The sequence below is a fragment of the Punica granatum genome, chromosome 2, assembly GCF_007655135.1.
Source record: "Punica granatum isolate Tunisia-2019 chromosome 2, ASM765513v2, whole genome shotgun sequence".
NCBI lineage: Eukaryota > Viridiplantae > Streptophyta > Magnoliopsida > Myrtales > Lythraceae > Punica > Punica granatum.
The window spans coordinates 16173800-16192769 of NC_045128.1; the positions used below are offsets into that span (position 1 = coordinate 16173800).

The 18970-nt window shown below is 37.9% G+C and overlaps 1 protein-coding gene and 1 non-coding gene across 4 annotated transcripts; both read left to right on the forward strand.

The window, feature by feature from the left end:
• Positions 1-9850: 9850 nt before the first annotated feature.
• Positions 9851-9957, forward strand: LOC116198306. The gene has a single exon (XR_004155244.1). It is a non-coding gene; the product is annotated as a small nucleolar RNA R71 (small nucleolar RNA).
• Positions 9958-13242: 3285 nt separating this feature from the next.
• LOC116197636 lies at positions 13243-16174 on the forward strand. Of its 3 annotated transcripts, XM_031527822.1 has the most exons (4): positions 13253-13580; positions 13667-13803; positions 14836-15382; positions 15841-16174. In XM_031527822.1, the coding sequence occupies exons 3-4, from the start codon at positions 14929-14931 to the stop codon at positions 15867-15869; spliced, it is 483 nt and encodes a 160-aa protein (XP_031383682.1). In that variant the 5' UTR covers positions 13253-13580; positions 13667-13803; positions 14836-14928; the 3' UTR covers positions 15870-16174. The 3 variants fall into 3 exon arrangements, with proteins under 3 accessions (XP_031383683.1, XP_031383682.1, XP_031383681.1); XM_031527823.1 differs by lacking the exon at positions 13667-13803 and having other exon boundaries at positions 13243-13580; positions 15844-16174; XM_031527821.1 differs by lacking the exon at positions 13667-13803.
• The last annotated feature ends 2796 nt before the right edge of the window (positions 16175-18970 follow it).

An 18970-nucleotide genomic window follows, 5' to 3' on the forward strand; every position in this document is an offset into this window, starting at 1 on the left:
TGACCGACTCTTAAACTTCAAACTCTAGTGCTAAAAACTAGGTAAATTTGATTTCTAAATATTTGACTAATTAATTTTAACTAAGTACAAAAATCACAACAGTGGTGAGTAGGACGCCTAAGTGAGTCAATTTTTCAAACAATTCCTAAACAAAATGCTATCAACAGTATTCTTTGTACAATCTCTAGATTTCAATCAAAAATTTTGGAAAAAATTTGGCCTAACAATTGCCAGATAACTTAAGGACAATTATAGTTCAAGGTGACAAGGAAGTAGAACCATTTATCAACAAAGACAGACATCAGATGTCATAAGTAACAAATTAAATTATAGAATTTCGACATCAACACTATATTCAATTTTATATTCCATATGTTTAGTATCTCCTTTCCCCACACTTAGATTAAACATTGTCCTCTCTGTTCCTAACATAGCTCTAGTAAAACAAAAATCAAAATAAAGAACATTAGAGAAAAAAAAGATACTAGTACTTCCCCAGTTTCGAAAAATTAAGCTGAAGCAATTGGAGTTCCAACCGGTATAGCAATAAAGAGAGTCAGCAGTTTTTATACACCCTTTTTGTCCTAGGACTGTAGTGAGCACCATGTGCTTCCTCGTTCCCTACTCCTCAACTGTAATCTATACCATAAATCGAAAATCTAAAATAAACTAATGTTAGAGAGTCAGTAAAACAAAATAAAATTATTTTACAACAGTGTTAAACATGGGTTGCCTCCCATGAAGCTCTTAGTTTATAGTTGCTAGTTCAACTTTTCCAGTTCTTCAACCGGATTTGCTAGCTCCACCGTAGTGGCATCACCATCAATGTTTTCCCCTTCAAAGTAATGCTTTAGAAGATGACCGTTTACTTTAAAAGTGCGGTCGTCTTCTGACTTCAACTCAACTGCACCATAGGGAAAAACATTAGAAATAATAAATGGTCTAGACCTGTGTTATCAGAACCGGACCGAACATCGAACCGGTCGAGGCATGGGTTCAACCGAGGGTTCGATGGGTCGGACCGCTTGTTTATTTTTAAAATAAATAAATATATAATATTTTAAGAAAATAATATAAAATACAAAAAAATGGTAATATATATTAGATAATAATTAATATGTGTCCAAAAAAATATAAGAAAAAATTATTTGCATTTGATTGTAAATGACTCATAGAAAAGAACTGATAGTCATTTGACAGTGCCCAATTAATCAAGAGTTGAAACTTTTCCAATGTCAAAAGAAATCGCCTAAAGAGATAGAATGGATTGGAAACAACATACAACACGAGTTACAACTCATAAGACCACAACAACCTCAGCACACAAGTGTCTATCTAACCTTCACACAACTCACACGTAAATTAACAACGAAAAAAATATAAAGATAAGCCACAGTTCACCATCACTAGTTGATAAATCAAACCAAACAAGGACTAGCTAATCAGTCAATATCATTAGCAATTCCATGCACTCCAATCTCCACCATAATTTCCACAAATATTGTCTTCAGCTGCAACATCATGTGGTGCTTCAGGAGCTTCAAACAATGGATTATCTTGGACTCGGTCATTGACATTCCCTCCATCAATATTATCTTCAGCCCCATCATCCATATCAAGATCTTCCAAATTCAAATCCAACGAATCTTTACGAGGAATATAACTACTAAAATTGAAATGACAATATACAACCTATCATGAAAATAGTCGGAATGAAATAATAATATTTAGTACCATCATTTCCATTTTCTTGGATGCACATTTGCAAATCCCGTCTAAATGTTCGCAATTCTTCATTTGATAGGGCCGGTGGCTCATCCTCTAGTACCCATGTAGAATAAGAAGCAAACTTCTCGAAGTCAATTGGGTCATACTTTCTACCCTTGATGTAGTTCCTACAAAACAAATATCTCTTGTATACTTATATGTTGCAAGTTGCAACAGATCATCAAAACAAAGTAAATATCTAAATATGAGACAAAATTTCTAGTAAAGTAAGAAAGAAAAAGTGGAGAGAAGCAATTGTATGTACCTTTGTTACAACTTAAAATTATAATGGACATAAACAAGGTCATTCAACCGTTGATGCTCAAGTCGGTTCCTTTTCTTAGAATGAACATGATCGAACAAACTCCAATTCCGCTCACAACCCGAGGCACTACAAGTTTGGCTTAAAACACGAATAGTCAACTTTTGTAAATTTGGTGCACTCAAACCATACCACATCCACCACTCATCTAGACATATATAAAGAAAATAAGAATAAGAAAATGAACAAAATCACCATGATTGAAAAATACCAGTGTTTAGAACATACCCAGAGCCATCACGATACGATCGGATACTGCGGATACTCGTCCAAAATCACGTTCAGCATTTTTAAAAATTTTCATTTCACTTGTTAGTTTTGTCTGCAATGAGGGCTTCCCATAAGAGTATCTCTCTATGACATCCAACAAACCGGAAACCGTTCCTCTATTCTTCTCCATCTCGGTCAAGTCATAATGATATTTGGGATTCAACCAAGACCCAGCAGCATGCAAGTTCTTGTGCAGTTGCCTATCCCATCGAGCATCAAGAATGTTGATATATGGCTCAATCTTCTTCTTTCTCTTATTGAATCTTTTCAACATCTTTTCCCTAGCTTTGTACATTGCTTCAAGCAAAAATCCCATGATAGGCCTTTCATCGCTATCAACAATACGTAACACACGAATAAGAGGCTCACTAATCTGCACTATGGCTGCACATTCAGACCTGAAAGAATCCACAAATAGCAGTTTCACAAATTCTTTTGCTTTACTTTCCTTTGCATTGCTTGAACTAGTCCATTCACTAAATGTTACCATAGCCCTCAAGGCATTCTGTTGTGCCAAAACACTCTGCAATGCAATGAAATTAGTAGCAAAACGAGTTGGAGCAGGGCGTAGAATTTCTCGTCCACCAGTGAATTTTCTCATCAAATTCAATGCAAAGCAATGATTATAGATATACTTAGTAATCTTCGAAGCATGAGTCACAATATCATTCACCTCGTCCAATTTACCAATATCACTGAGAATTAAGTTAATGCAATGAGCCGCACAAGGAGACCAAAATATTGTCCTGAACTCCTGCTCCAACAAGCGACCAGCATCCACGTAGTTAGCGGCATTATCAATCACAAAGTGAACGACATTCTCTTGACCAACAAATAAGACCACCTATCTGAATAATTTGTAAAGCATCGACAGACTTCAAGAAAACAGTTCCCTTAGGACGATAAACCAAAAAATTAATCAAAGTTCTCCTGCATTGGTCTGTCCATCCGTCTGCCATTATCGTGCAGCCCGTCTCTTTCCAAATAGTTCGGTAACTATCGACATACTTTCTCACCTCCTCAATATTTTTTGTCAATAAGTATCCCCGAAGATCATGAAAGCTCGGACCTTTATAACTTGCCCCCATGCTAGCAATGGCATCGATTGCTTGCTAGTAATAAGGAGAATTAACCATATTAAATGGTATACTTGTAGCCAGCATCCACTTAGAAATGGCAAGATCACACTTCTCGGTGACTTCTTTGCTTTGCAAAACACTCTTGAGTGTCCTTTGAGCTCCTGGTGTTGTTCTCGGTTCGAAGTACAAATTAATTTTCATCTTGTTTGACAGTGCTTCCTTTGATTGGGTATCTTGAGTTACCTTCCCTTTTGCTTTTGAATGGAGAGGTGTCATTTCTACTATCTCTTCATCATGCTCAGAGAGTGGAGCATATGGATTTTGCTCATCTAACATATCACGCTTCCTTTTCTTTTCCATCATGTGCCCCACCAGATCTTCCTGCATTCTAAATCGAACAGCATCTGGTACCTTCCGACATGCCTCTGCATTCCCTTTTAATCCCGCGAAATGTTGTTTAAACCGATTTATACTGCCACCGGAGAGAACTTTTGAGCAATACAAGCATAACAGCCTCTTCCTTCCACTTGCTGACGGCACTTCCTTGCAATGTGTCCATGCTGGATCAGATTTTCCTCTATTAATGCCTTTTGGTGTCGAAGAACTTGGAGTGGATTCTCTGGTAGGTGTCGAAGAACTTGGAGTGGGTGTGTTGCTGTTGCTAGCACCAGCAGAATTCATTTTATAGCTTGCAGCCTATAATGATGAAAAAAAATTCACAACTGTCATGGAAGGGGGCAGTTAGCAACAAAAAATGACCCGGACAGAAGATCTCGAAACTCCTGAAATTCGAAAAACAAAGTAAGCACTATGACAGCTGATTAGCAAGCAGCATCTGCTCGATCATCAAATCAGATGCTCGAACTTTTGTTCACTATAAAGTCATTTTACACCGCAACATTCCCCATTTTCCTAGTACTCGATCAAGAACATATGAAGTTATGAACTGATGGAACAGATCTAGACCAGCTCAGGCTGCTCAGCAAATAAAAATAAGGCAGTAATAGCCCAACCACACAAAAGGGGCGCGAACAAACCAAATCTCACAAGATCAGTGAATCAAAAGTTCTTTGTCTTCAGTTTAAGAGCAGAAAACCAATACAGAAATTGCAGTTGAGGATTGCACGCAACCAAGGAATTCATATTATCTCACATCAAACTTTCAGACAAGCCCACCAATAGAAAACCAGTTTCACCCAGTGTTAATATGACACCAGTTTCACCCAGCAGTTGATAACACTGGTTTCACGGGCCCAGCAAGATTCAGAGGGCGATAATCTACTCTAACCCAGATGGAGTTTTAGTTACACGTGATTGCCTAGGGCAAGGATCGGAGAAAAGGGGCAGGACAAGAGATGAGAATCTAGGGTTTCAGAACAGGAGTGCTCGTAATGTTCGTACAAGGCCTCCCCGAAGAGAAATGAACCGCTTTTTCCACTTACCAGATGATTGAAGAACAACGGGAGAAAATCGAGAGATCGAGGCCACCGATGACTGAGCAAATTGAAGTCACTGAACAGAGAAGAAGAGTGAAGATTCCGCTCGCAATCCGGTCACTGAGCTCGAAGATGAAGAGGAATCCGATGAAAAGGAGCTCGAAGATGAAGATTGACAATTATCACAAGCTGCTTTGGAACCTAGAACGAACTGGAAGACGAAGGTGAAGAACTGAAGATGTCGAATGACTCGAATTAGGGTTCCAAATTTTCAGATGCAATCAGATTGATTTTTCGATTCGGGTCAAAGAGAGTCGGTGGGGTTTCCTTTTAAAAATCCAGAACCCATCCAACCGGCCCGTTCGAATGGGTTCAATGGGTTTGTAAAAAAATCGGCCGGTTTTTGGGTCTACCGATTTTTTTATGCATTTTCGATTTTTAAGAGAACCGGACGGGTCATATGCCCGATTTTCGGTCCGACCGATCGAACCGGCCGGTTCGGTCCAGTTCTAATAACACTGGTCTAGACCATCGAGATTGTAACTCACCTGGGAACAACTTCAGGCGAGAGTTGTATAATAGGACTTTCTGACCAGGCAAAAACTCTTTCTTTAGTATGTTCTTATCATGTGATCGCTTGGCTCGCTCCTTGTATATCCTAGCATTTTCATATGCTTCCTCTCTCATCTCAGCCATCTGATTCTACTGAAGCAACCTCTTTTCACCTGCAGCTTGTAAATCAAAGTTAAGGTATTTTATGGCCCAGTATGCTTTGTGCTCAAGCTCGACTGGTAGGTGACATGATTTCCCATAGACAATCTTTTATGGGGACATTTCTATAAGGGTTTTGAAAGCTGTCCTGTAAGCCCACAATGCATCATCAAGTTTTAAAGACCAATATTTCCTAGATAAATTAACTGTTTTCTTTAAGATACGCTTTATTTTCCTATTGGACACCTCAACCTGTCCACAAGTCTGTGGATGATAAGGGGTGGCAATTTTATGAATAATTTCATATTTTGATAATAATTTTTCAAACTGCCGATTTCAAAAATACAATCCCTGATCACTTATAATGGCTCTAGGGACCCCAAATCTTGAAAAGATGTTTTTTTTTCAAAAATCTGATTACAACTCTGGCATCATTAGTTTGTAGAGCAACTGCTTCTACCCATTTTGAAACGTAATCGACAGCCACAAGAATATATTGATTTGAAAAAGAAGAGGGAAAAGGACCCATAAAGTCTATCCCCCACACATCAAAAAGCTCAATTATAAGAATGTTATTTTGTGGTAATTCATGCCTCCTAGAAATATTGCCAGTTCTTTAGCATTGAGCATAAGACATAATTTAATTCATGTAATCATGAAATACTCTAGGCCAATAAAATCCACAAGATAAGATCTTAGCTACAGTTCTTTCCACACAAAAGTGGTCTCCTTCTTCCTTAGAATGACAGTGCTATATTATGTTAAGTTGTTCAGTTTCAGGCACACTATGTCTAATTGCTTGGTCAGCACAACATTTAAACAGATATGGTTCGTCCCAAAAATAGTATTTCACATCATGCAAAAATTTCTTTTTCTGTTGAGATGACAAACCATATGGTGTGATTTTGTTGACCAGGTAATTGACTATATCAGCATAGCAGGGTAATCCTTGGATTTCTACTACATGCAATTGTTCATCAGGGAACTTTTCATTAATGGGTGGATCTCAACAATTAGATTCCAAAGGGGATAAATGATCAGCCACTACATTTTCAGTTCCTTTTTTATCTCTAATTTCCAGGTCAAATTCTTGCAGCAGTAGAATTTAGCGAATTAGCCTAGGTTTAGCATCAGCCTTAGCAAACAAATATTTCATGGCAGCATGGTCTGTGTATACTATGATCTTAGAACCTATCAAATAAGGCTGAAACTTGTCACATGCAAATATGACTGCTAAAAGCTCTTTTTCAGTTGTGTAAAAAATCTATGAGCCTCATTCAAAGTTCTACTAGCATAGTATATTACATGAAATACTTTACCTCTCCTTTGCCCAAGTACTGCTCTTACAGCATAGTCGCTGGCATCACACATCAGCTTAAACGGAAGCTCCCAATCAGGTGCAACGATCACTGGTGCAGAAGTGAGCTTCTCCTTCAATAAATTGAATACCTGCAAACAACTATCATAAAAAACAAAAGCAAAATCTTTTTCGAGTAAATTATAAAGAGGTCTAGAGATTTTAGAAAAGTATGTGATAAATCTCCTGTAGAAGCCATCATGTCCTAAGAAGCTCCTGACTCCTTTTGTTGAAGTAGGTGGTGGCAACTTCGCTATTATCTCCACTTTTGCTCGATCAACTTCAATCCCTTTCTTTGACACCTTGTGACCTAAGACTATTCCCTCTCTTACCATAAAATGACATTTCTACTAGTTCAAAAGCAGATTAGTCTCCTTACATCTTTTAAGCACACAACTTAAATTTGTCAGACATGATTCAAATGACTTCCCAAAAATAGAGAAATTATCCATAAATATTTCAATAAAATTCTCTAACATGTCAGAAAATATAGACGTCATGCATCTGTGGAAAGTGGCAGGTGCATTACAGAGACCAAAGGGCATTCACCTAAAGGCAAAAGTGCCATAGGGACAAGTAAAGGTAGTTTTCTCCTGGTCCTAAGGTGCTATATGAATCTGATTATAACCAAAATAACCATCTAGAAAACAATAATAATCATGCCCTGCAAGTTTTTCTAGCATCTGATCAATGAAGGGGAGGAGGAAATGGTCTTTACGGGTAGCATCATTCAGTTTCCTGTAATCTATACAAACTCTCCACCCAGTCACAGTACGAGTCGGAATTAATTCATTAACCTCATTCTTAACCACAGACATACTACCCTTTTTAGGCACTACTTGAACATGATTAACTCATTTACTATTTGAGATAGGATAGATAATACCTGCATCCAGCAGTTTAAGCACTTCTTTCTTCACTACCTCTTTGAGAGTTGGGTTAAGCCATCTCTATGTTGCACTGTGGGTTGCATTCAGCTTCCAACAGTATCTTGTGAGTGCAAATCAAATGGCTGATCCCTTTGATATCTACAATGGTCCATCCTAGTGCCTCCTTGTGCTTTCTTAGCACGCTTAAGAGATGTTGCTCCTGATCACCTATCAAGGAAGAAGAGATAATTATTGACAAAGTATCATCTACTATGAGGGCATTGGGGGTTGTGTCAAAGATGGCACTGGTTTTGTCACATTGGTGCCCAGCTCTTCATAGTAGCGAGCCTTGATTTCTAACACCTTATCTACACATTCTTCCTCAGGCTCATGATCATCACTCCAATCATCTAGATCCCTAAGGACTGATTCCATTATATCCACACCAGCTTTCTCCTCCACAGATTCAGAGATAAGCTCATCAATAATATCAATGGTGTAACATGATTTGCAATCATCAAATTTCTTTATGACATCATAAACATTAAAAGTTATTTATTCATCTATAACTCTTAAAATGAGCTTACCTTGTTTCCACATCTATTAATGCTTTACTTGTCGCAAGGAACGGTCTGCCAAGTTCATGGGCACCTCTCTGTCCTCCACTATCTCCAGGATTATGAAGTCGACTGGAAATATGAATTTGTCTACCTTCACTAGGACATTCTCGACAATGCCCTTTGGATGTTTGATACTCCTCTCAGCAAGTTACAAGGCAACATGAGTTTCCTTGCATTCTCCAAGTCCAAGTTTCCTAAAAGTAGACAGAGGCATTAAATTTATACTTGCACCTGAATCTATAAGAACTTTCTCAAAATGGAAATTCCCTATAGTGCAAGGGACAATGAAACTCCCTTGATCTCTTTGTTTGCGTGGTAAGTTAGACAAGTCCTTCTAGAGAATCATAGAACACTCCCTTGTAAGCATCACAGGCTCACTCCCATCAATCTTCCTCTTTTTGGTAAGCATATCCTTCATGAATCTAGCATATGAAGGCATTTGCTGGAGTGCTTCTGCAAATGGAATGTTGATTTGCAGCTTTTTAAAGACATCCAGGAATTTAACAAATTGGGCGTCCAACTGCTATTGCTTCAATCTTCCTGAAAAAGGGACAGGAGGAACATACGGTTTCACCTCTGGTGACTTTTGCCTTGGTTCCTCCACCTTTGTCTTTTTCTGGACTCTTCTCCTAGGTTTGAGCTTTTCTGTTGACTGTGTCCAATTCCTTGCCACTCCTCAGCATTATAGAATTGACACCCTTGGGATTCTCCTTCGTGTTGCTGGGTAAAGACCCTGATGGTATATTACTCAACTGTTGAGAAATTTGACTAATCTAACCCTCTAGGTTTCGAATAGTGGCTTGTTGATTCTGTAGCATGGTGTTAGTCTTTTGCATATAGCTCAACATGAGCTCTTCCATTCTAGACTGATTATGCTGAGGTGGAACATTCTGAGTAGGGCCTTGCTTCTGGAATCCATGTGGCGGTTTAAGTGCATTATTCTCATTCCTCCGTGAGAAATTAGGATGATTACGCCATCCTGGATTGTAAGCGTTCGAATAAGGTTCTTGATTACCCCGTTGGAAGTTGTTAACAAAGTTCACTTGCTCTCCATTGGGTGAAGCTGAGGGATTTCCAAACATGCATTCAAGAGTCGAATGTGGTCCTGAACACAACTCACAAAAAGCAACCTGATTAGTATTAAAAGAATGTGCTGAGGTGAGTTTACTTACCTGGGTAGTGTGAGCAGAAATCCGGGCCGTCAAATTAGCAATAATGTCTATGTCATTGACTGATGTCACTCTTGATTTACTTCTCTCATTTTGTCAATTATGTGCACTGGAGGCCATCTCTTCTATCAAAGCACTTGCTTCATCATAATTCTTACCCATCAGTGCGCCTCCAGCTGCAGCATCTACTAGAGACCTAGATGTCTCATCCAGGCTAAGATAGAAGACCTCAATTAGGAGATTATCTGGCAACCCGTGATGTGGGCACTTTCTGATTGCCTCCTTGAATCTCTTCCACGCCTCATAAAGTGATTCACCACTGAACTTGGTGAAGTTAGTGATTTCGTTCCTTAATCTTGCAGTCATAGCTTGTGGGAAAAATCTCCTGAGAAACTTAGATGAGAGGTCGGCCCAGGTAGTGATGGACTCTTGTGGCAGTGAATTGAACAAAGCTCTCGCTTTATCCCTAAGTGAGAAATGAAAAAGCCGTAATCTAATATTATCATCAGTGACATTATTTATCATTACCGTGTTACAGTATTAGAGGAATCTTGCAATATGCTCATCAGAACTCTCGTTAGGATATCCTCCAAACTGATTTGATTGAACCATCTGGATGAGTGTCGGCTTCAGTTCAAAGTTATAAGCTGGAATAATGGACCTTCTGATTGCATAACCCATAATAGTAGGTACTGCATAGTCTCGAAGTGCTCTGGTAGCACCTTGTATCTGGCGGTTGATGTCATCGTCTGCCATCTCAACTGCCTGCAATTCTTCCCTTCTTCTGTTCTCTCTTCTCAACTGGTGCAAGGTGCGCTCTATCTCAGGATCTAATGATAGAAGTTCAGCACTTCAACTCCTGCTCATACAATACCTGCGAAGTGAACAAGAAACAAACACACAATAAAGTGCGCCTAAAATAACAATAGAACTAAAGGTGGTCTAATATTAAGTTAATCCTCGGCAACGGCGCCAAAAACTTGATCCGCTGCGAATATATATAAAGATAAGCGCGAATTCTACCAGCAAGTGCACTGGGTTAGATCAAGTAATATAGTGATGAATAGAGTATCGATCCCACGAGGATTAATTAAGTACTAAACCTATAATATATTCTATTATTATCTAGGCAATCAAATTGAGAGAATTAACTAATTAACTACTAACCAACCTAAATCGTCACAAAGATGAAAATATATCAATTGGAAGTGGGAAAAACAGAATCCACCCTAGTTTCACTAATTAGATTGTCATCATGTTATATAGATTAATAGTTATGTGGTCATTCAAGTGAGTTTATCAAGCCTTTAAAATTATAGTCTTAAACCCCTAATTAATTAATCAGCTCCCGCATCTCTAATTAATAGTGGACTCTAAATTACAATCATATATCTTCCAGTGCTATGATTGCCTAATACCCTAAATTAATTATCACTAATGTCTTAGCAAATAACTAACTAGAAACATTGCATTAATTCCTGGATAATCTCTAATTAAACTAATTAATGCAGCTTCCGCATTTAACTAATTAATCTAATAAAGAATTCACAACAAACCCTATATCAGCTCTCGTATCAATAGTGTTTCTAACAATTATAACCAATTAAGAATTATAATTGAAATTATAGGAATTGCAATCATGAATCATCCACACATCTATTGATCTTGTAACATGGCTACAATCATCATATTAGCTACCTAGGGTTTTATCATATTCCCACAAGAGAAGTTTAGAGTAGTTGGTTGCATTCAACTTGAACATAGATCCCGTAAACTCCTCCATCTCGAAAATACCGAAAAACTCAAACTTCTATAACCTAAGGCTTTGATACCACTTGTTGGGAAGGGTGTGCTCAGCCAAACAACAACGCAGCGATTAATCTTCCTCCCCTACTAGTGTAATTGAGATAGGAACCAACCAAATCAACCAACAATCAGAAAAGAAAAAAAATCAAGAATTTTTACGTGGAAAATCCCAATGTGGGGAAAAACCATGTGACCAACTCCGAATCAATAATCCACTATTACACAATATTTTTCATCAAGAATAAACCCTTGGATCACCAAACTCAAGAGACACACTCTCTTAGATCACCCAAATATCGAAATTCGTCATCCACAAGGGTGGTTTACAAAATCAGCTGAAATCGCACCTACAGAGCTCAAATAGGAATTCTGACCGTTCAAAACTTAGCCCCACGTGTCGTGAAGCTGCTGTCAAAATTTCATCTCAATCGGAGTTCGTTTAACGTTCCGATCGAGGTTTGATCTCCAGCAGCGCACTCCCCTTTGTACCCGAATTTCAGCTCTATTTCTGCAGCATCTCTGTACTGCAAATCAGCACTGTTTTGCTGCCCCCGTGCTGAAAAATAAACCATAACAAAATTGGATCATTGGACTTACTAAAGCCTGATAAAAGCCCAATACGATTTGAGCCCAACTTCTTTCATATTGGAGGGATACCCAACAAGATATCCCTTGATTTTAAGGAGTAAAATCGGAAAGCTACATCATGGGAATGAAAAAATAACTGAGTGCATTGATTTAGAGACATCCTAGGATAGACGGAGTACCAATTCGGTGAAAATAACCCTTGATTTAAGGAAAATAAGGAAGCCATTAAAAAAAAAAACAAATCTAACAGGAGACGAGAGAGAAATAGAAGAAAAGATCAAATTGGCCACCCTCCAATGAACTCGTGTGCTCACGGCCGTTAAAATTTGCTAACGTGATCGCGGGGTTTATTTTGGTGGTGGCAGTTTTAGGTCATCGAGAAGTCACGTTATAAGAATTGGCCATCCCTCCATTGGATGAACTCCAACGGTCACTGCCGTATTAATTATGGAATAGGGCGTCAATATGTCGAGAATTCACGTCATAATAGAGATGTTGTCGGGTTCATGGAATCATTCAAAATTAATCTAATTTTATTAATATTAATCAATATTATATAATATTTTATTGTGTTAAGAAACAAATATGTGCTCAAAAAAATTAGACTAACTGTTACAAGAAATGATTTTTTTCATAAGTATGATATATAAACGCGTTAAAATGAACATACACAATTCAAAGGATATAAGCTATAATGAAAATTTAATTGATCATATATTGTAAAGAATCTTCAAAAATTATGATCATATAAAAGAAAAAAAATTATTGATATAACGCTATGAGGCAACTAGTTTCAAATTATTATTATGATAATAATTAACTTACTCTTATAGAAGATTTATAATGATTTTGTGCAACACACGGGACAAATTGACTAGTTAATAGCATGATTAACTGGATTGGCTTAGGCAATCGCCTAATTATTAATGGAAGTAAAAAAGGAAAGGGAGGCAAAATATATTCGACATATAAATCTATTTTTGAAATATTATTTTCCTAATTTACTACCTACTTATTAATATTCTTTATTATGTTGATGCCCGAGCATATGCGTGGGTCATTCGGCGCTCATTCCGTTTAAGTAAGATCTCGGGGTTCGAGTACTAGTGGATGTATAAAATTCACGTTTAGAGAGTTTTATCTTTTAATGAGTCGATCCGACTCGACTCAATTAGTTGGGATTAAATTACTGTTTCGGATACGAGGTTTGAGGTCGAAAAAGGAAAATGAAGATTGGACATTTGGTGCAATAACTTTTCGATCTCATGAAAAGCGTTGGGAGACGGAGAGGAGCGGGGGAAGTCATCAATGGTACAAACCACAGAAGAGAAAACAGAGAGATCGATCGTTCGTTCTCTCGTACTCTTCCCCTAAACTTCACCCTCTCCAAAATCAAAATCTGTCCGCAGAATCAAATTTCTCTTCACCATAATCTCTCTCCTCTCTCTCTCTCTCTCTCTCTCTCTCTCTGTGTGTCGGAGTTGGCCTCTGTGATCAATCTTCCAGAGCTCCCATCCAATGGCGCGCGTCTCTTTGTGGCCCTGCTTCCACCTCCCCTAGCGCCTCCGCCATCTCCTCGTGATCAGGTATCCTATTTCCCTTCCACTCATCGCCGGAACGAACTCGAAAGACGGTGAAACCACATGATAAATTCCTTATGAACTCCGTGCAGTTGTGGATTTTTCGTGCAAAGGCATGTAATTCCTCCGTTAACAGAGCACTATTCGTTCCCGTCCCTCGACGTCTGGAGCGTTCTCTTGGTTTGATTGTGAACTTGATTTGTGACATATTCCATCAACTTGTCGAAAGGTCCGGTTCGTGGAAGCTTGAATTACTCGAGCGGGTTGTCCTTCAAATCGTTCATTTGGAACGCGAAAATGATTCAGAATCTGACTTGCTGGATGACCATGCTATGCTTTCAAGCCAGATATTAGTTTCTTCCTGATTTTGCCTGGGAATTTTGATTTCTCGGTTATTTCCTAATCATAATGTAAAGTGTACAAACGAAATTCTCCGGACATGAGATAAAGAATTGGGATTGCATGGGCGAGGATTTAAATCGTGGTTGTAGGGTCGCATGTCTGTCTCGCCGCGATTATGATTGTTTGGGCTAATCGTGGTGTTACCTAACGGTGTCGCGGGTGTTGCGGCCAGAGATTATAGTTTGGATTTAAAAATGATGATAACTAGAAGTCTCACACAGCGTGGGAGTTCTCTGGTCGCCCCTTAACGATTGATTAGCTTTCTGCATGTTAACGTCTTTGAATGGTAGGAACGGTATTGAATTGACTGTAAAATCTGCTTCCGGAAGTAGACGCGTGATCTGATATCATTGTAAGCTGACTTATATTCTCCTGAATTCCTGTACGTGATGCCACAACCCCTTACACTAACAGAAAGTGAAGCAAGTTGAGGGTTAACATATGAGAAGGGAATTACGACTGTGGCTGACGAGATTATGAGAAAAGTACCTCAACTTTTGGTCTAACTGAATGATATGAAGATAGGTGGCTGCCATAGGTATTATTCATTGTTAGCTGGCTTGGAGGAACTTGAATTATGTGTACCGCCTTTGGGTGGCCGTGGATGTATATATGATCATATCTTAGTCTCTTTCTAAAGCATTAGAAAAACTGGATTAGTGCCAATATACTCGTTCCTTTGGATCAGAACAGCAAAAATCATCACCGAACTCAATGTCCTGTTCAGTCTTCTCTCGTAGAGTGAAGTTTTGACTGATACTGTAGGAAGATAACGTGCCTGCTGATGGAAAAATTATCTTAGTCGTTTTAATCTTTTTCTCATGGGTTCTATGTTTCATTTTCATGTAAAACCAAGCAGGGGATGGAGACCTGATGAGATGTATTAATCTAGATCCAGACATTGAGAAATCAGTTCGGAGCTTTTCCCAACAATTATAATACACATCTTACGATGGATGACAGTGGTGCGACCAAATTGACTGGTATACGGCAGATTGTTAGGCTTAAGGAAATGCTACAGAAGTGGCAATCTGTCACGCTAAGCCCAAAGGGGAACGCCCCCACTTCTACTAGCGAAGCACGCGGAGGCATTTCGACTTCAACTAGTAAGAGGTTAACGGACACGTCCACCGGTGATTCAGACGAGGAGGGCTGCCCAAGCCCCGAGCCACCAGACGTCCCAAAAGGGTATTTGGCAGTTTATGTGGGCCCGGAGCTTCGGAGGTTTGTTATTCCCACCAGCCATCTTAGCCATCCACTCTTCAAGGTGTTGCTGGAAAAGGTTGAGGAGGAGTTTGGTTTTGATCATAGTGGTGGACTCATGATCCCCTGTGAGATTGAGACATTCAAGTATCTCCTCAGGTGTATGGAAAATCAGAAGAATATTCATCCGGGTGATAGCTCAGGTACTTCGTTTCTTCTACTTGTTTTGTCAACTTTTTTGGGCTGATGAAAATTGGTGCCTGAAATATTTTGATAATTTGCAGATTATGCTGAACTTTAGTTAGATCATCTAGAAAATGTTGCCCCTTCTGTTCTTCTTTAGATGGGAGATATCTGCTGTTGTTTTTCAGGAGACGTACGTCTATGTTTACTATGAGGCCACTGTAGGAGGTCGTTGAGGCCTTCATGCAAGATTAATGCTCATTGAGGAAAAAGATTGTGCTTAATTCATAAAATTGGAAAAGCTCCTATTCAGAAAGAGTTGGATTTAGGGTATTTTGTAAAAGGCCTCTCGTGGTCCTACTTGCAGAAACCATGGAACCTGTCTTATTTCACTAGATGTGGCTGCTTTTTTGCCTTCGATTCTATTCTCAATTGCAATCTAATTCACTCAACTTGAATTTACTTGGCGATTTTGCAGCAGGAGATCAAACAACTGCAGAAGCATGATTAGCAATTTACGGCTGTTGGGAGCACAGTTACTGACTTTCAAATGTAAAGCAAGGTCCCTTAGTTTAGCAGATATATTGACTTCCTTTTTGGAAGTGACAAGAGTTAGGAACTGTAGCCGGAAGCTTCGTGTGTCTGGCAAATTTGGTCCTCGGGACTATATTTGACATGTTAGATTCTCGTTGCCCAGCTATAATCTATGTTTAATGGATCTTGAAAAAGATTTTGTCTACGGATAAGGGGAAACAAGAATTCCAATGCTAATTATCTAATAGTAGTTGGGGAGTATACGTTTATTTGTTTTATTTTATGCGGATTACCTTATCTCCCTCCTTTACAAATACAAATATCAGTGGATAGTGTGGTCCAAATAAAAGGGAAAAAAAAAAGAGAGTAAAGAACAAGCATGAAGAATGTCGTCTTCAAAAACCACCTCTGCCCTTCTATATCAAGTCTTTTCATTTCCATAAGTTTAATGTCGTGATGGGGAATGCAAGTGTGTGATCTTCCGCAGAAGCACTGTCTTCCTCATATTGCTGCAGCTCGGGTGGGCAATGCTGTCCGGGACGTGTTGAAATTCATGGACGGAAGATGATGAAACATTGGAAGCACTTCAGCTTTCTGGTATGATCATTTTAAACATCCATTCTCTTTGTCCACTAGCCTTCGAAATTGCTGTTGTTTTGACCCGTGCAATATAGTTTTTTTACTTTTATAAATAACAAAAAAAAAAGTATCAGTAAAAAAATTCACATTAAATGATTTGTTATAATAATACAATTGAAGAAATTATTCTTTTTATGTATAATCCTACATCCATTGACAAAAATCATATATCACGAGTGTGTTTTAGCTTTATCAGGCAAAAGAGGGTTAATAACCCAAAAAAAAGCGTAGACTTTTCACATTTTATTAATTTTAGTAAGAACTTTTTTTTTAACTTAAAAATATACAAACTATCAAATTGATATCAATATTAATACGATGTCATATTTTTTTATCACTGAGGCCTCAACGGCGGTCACTGGCCCTCAATCGAGATAGCATGTGATGACACATGTCCCCGCCGATCCCAATTGTGGGGTGGTGTCCGTTGATGAGACTCTCGCCGCCGACCCCTCTTTCTTTCTTTCTTTCTCGAATTTGCTTTCTTTTCTTTTTTTTTTTTCAAATTCAGGCAATTAGGGCTTCACCAGAGGCCATCACCGCCCTTGTAAAGTCGCTAATGACTAAGGTGATCAGTTAACGTGATCGGGGATGGTGACCAACAATTCTTGTTTAAATTAACAAAAAAGTTGGTGCGTGCTGATATTGATATCAAATTGATATTTTGTGTACATTTAGATCAATAATATAATTGATAAAATGAGAAAAGTTTGTAGTTTTTTAAGTAATTAACAAAAAAAAAAGGTCATTTAGCTTTGTTTTGAATGGTCCTTGATTCTTATTGGATAAATTCATATTATCAACTTTATTGGAATAATAAACACTCAACAAATTTGGAGTATAATTAAAGTGACGCAATATTCACCTATATGGGATCATGTTTCTTGATTAGATAAAATTCTAAAATTTGGTAATTAACTGAATGACTATAGTCACTACAGAACTTGCACCTCAGCATTTGTGTAAAGAATTGATCCTCTGTATCATTTCCTGCAATGCATAGTATTCTAAACTCGAATTTGGTTCTTTAATAAAATACTTTTATAATGTCATATTATATGTTATCTGCTGAAGTGGCGAAGAGTTTTCTTTCTTCTTTTAGCTTGCATTCGAATTTTTTAGAGAGTATAATATAATGATTGATGTAATCTCTTAAACTATACACTTTTCTTAATATATAATTTTTATAGTAAAAAGACCAATTAAAAGAAAAGGCATTGTAGATTACATTTTGAATTACTAATGGTACTGAACGTGCTTTGCACATGAATGTATTAATCTAGTATGTTTTTTACACTAATTCCAACATTATACAGTACAAATGATATAATTACATGCCACAATTTACATATGTAAGCCATCAATCAGTTTTCTTAAATAATTAGTTTAAAATGGTATATTAGTTGAGCGATGGTTAAGGAAATTGCAATTGGCACATGTATTGAATTTTGGGCCCTTGGTGGAGGCTTACAAATATATTCTTTCTAGTATACTAGAATAATCTCACGTAGTTGCACGTGAGAGCTTGTCTTTTATTGAGAATATATATAGTAAATTAAAATAATATAGCGACATAATAGATAAAGATACACATAGTTAGATATATAACGGAAAATTAATTATATAATTTCAAATTTTATTTATATAAATTAGTGTAGAGATTATATATATATATATATATATATTAACGTTTTAATTAAGAGATACAAATTTTTCTACACTAACATAAATAAATAAATAAAAATTCAAATAAATATAGTAAATTAGAAATTAGAAATGATGCTAAAATAAAATAAATAAAAAGTTTGCAAAATTAAATAAGAGAGAGAGAGAGAGAGAGAGAACAAATTAGCTGGAAGTATGACCCTTCACGAGATTCCGACAATGTCTTTCAACTTCATCAAGAATATCGTAAGGAATCTTAGTGGATTGCATTGTGAAAGAGGTACTCGAAGTCAACACAAACTTCACAAGTTTTACTAGGTCTGATAGTGAAAGAGTTGTTGCCAACCAACCTAATAAGCGGGCCTTAACATGTTCTACAATATGATAGATAGTAGGTGAGTTTAGTCACTTTCCTATGCAATATTGGCACCCCAAGATATCTGCCTAAATCCTCCGTAACCGAAAAAGCACTATGATCTTGAATTTGGCCCCTCAAAAATTGATTAATGTTCCTCGAAAAATAAAGCATCGTTTTGGCTTCGCTAACCTTCTGTCTTGAGGCCTCACAAAATCTCCTTATTATTGCCTTGACCACCTGAATATGCTTGATCGAGGCTTCTGCAGAAAGGATCAAGTCATCCTCAAACATGAGAAGGGGTCGTAACGAACCTATTTGCCCAAAACTAATATGCTTCCACTGACCTTGAGCCATGCAGTTGATAACGTGTCCCAGCCTCTCAATGCGAAGAACGAACAACGGGATAAAGGGC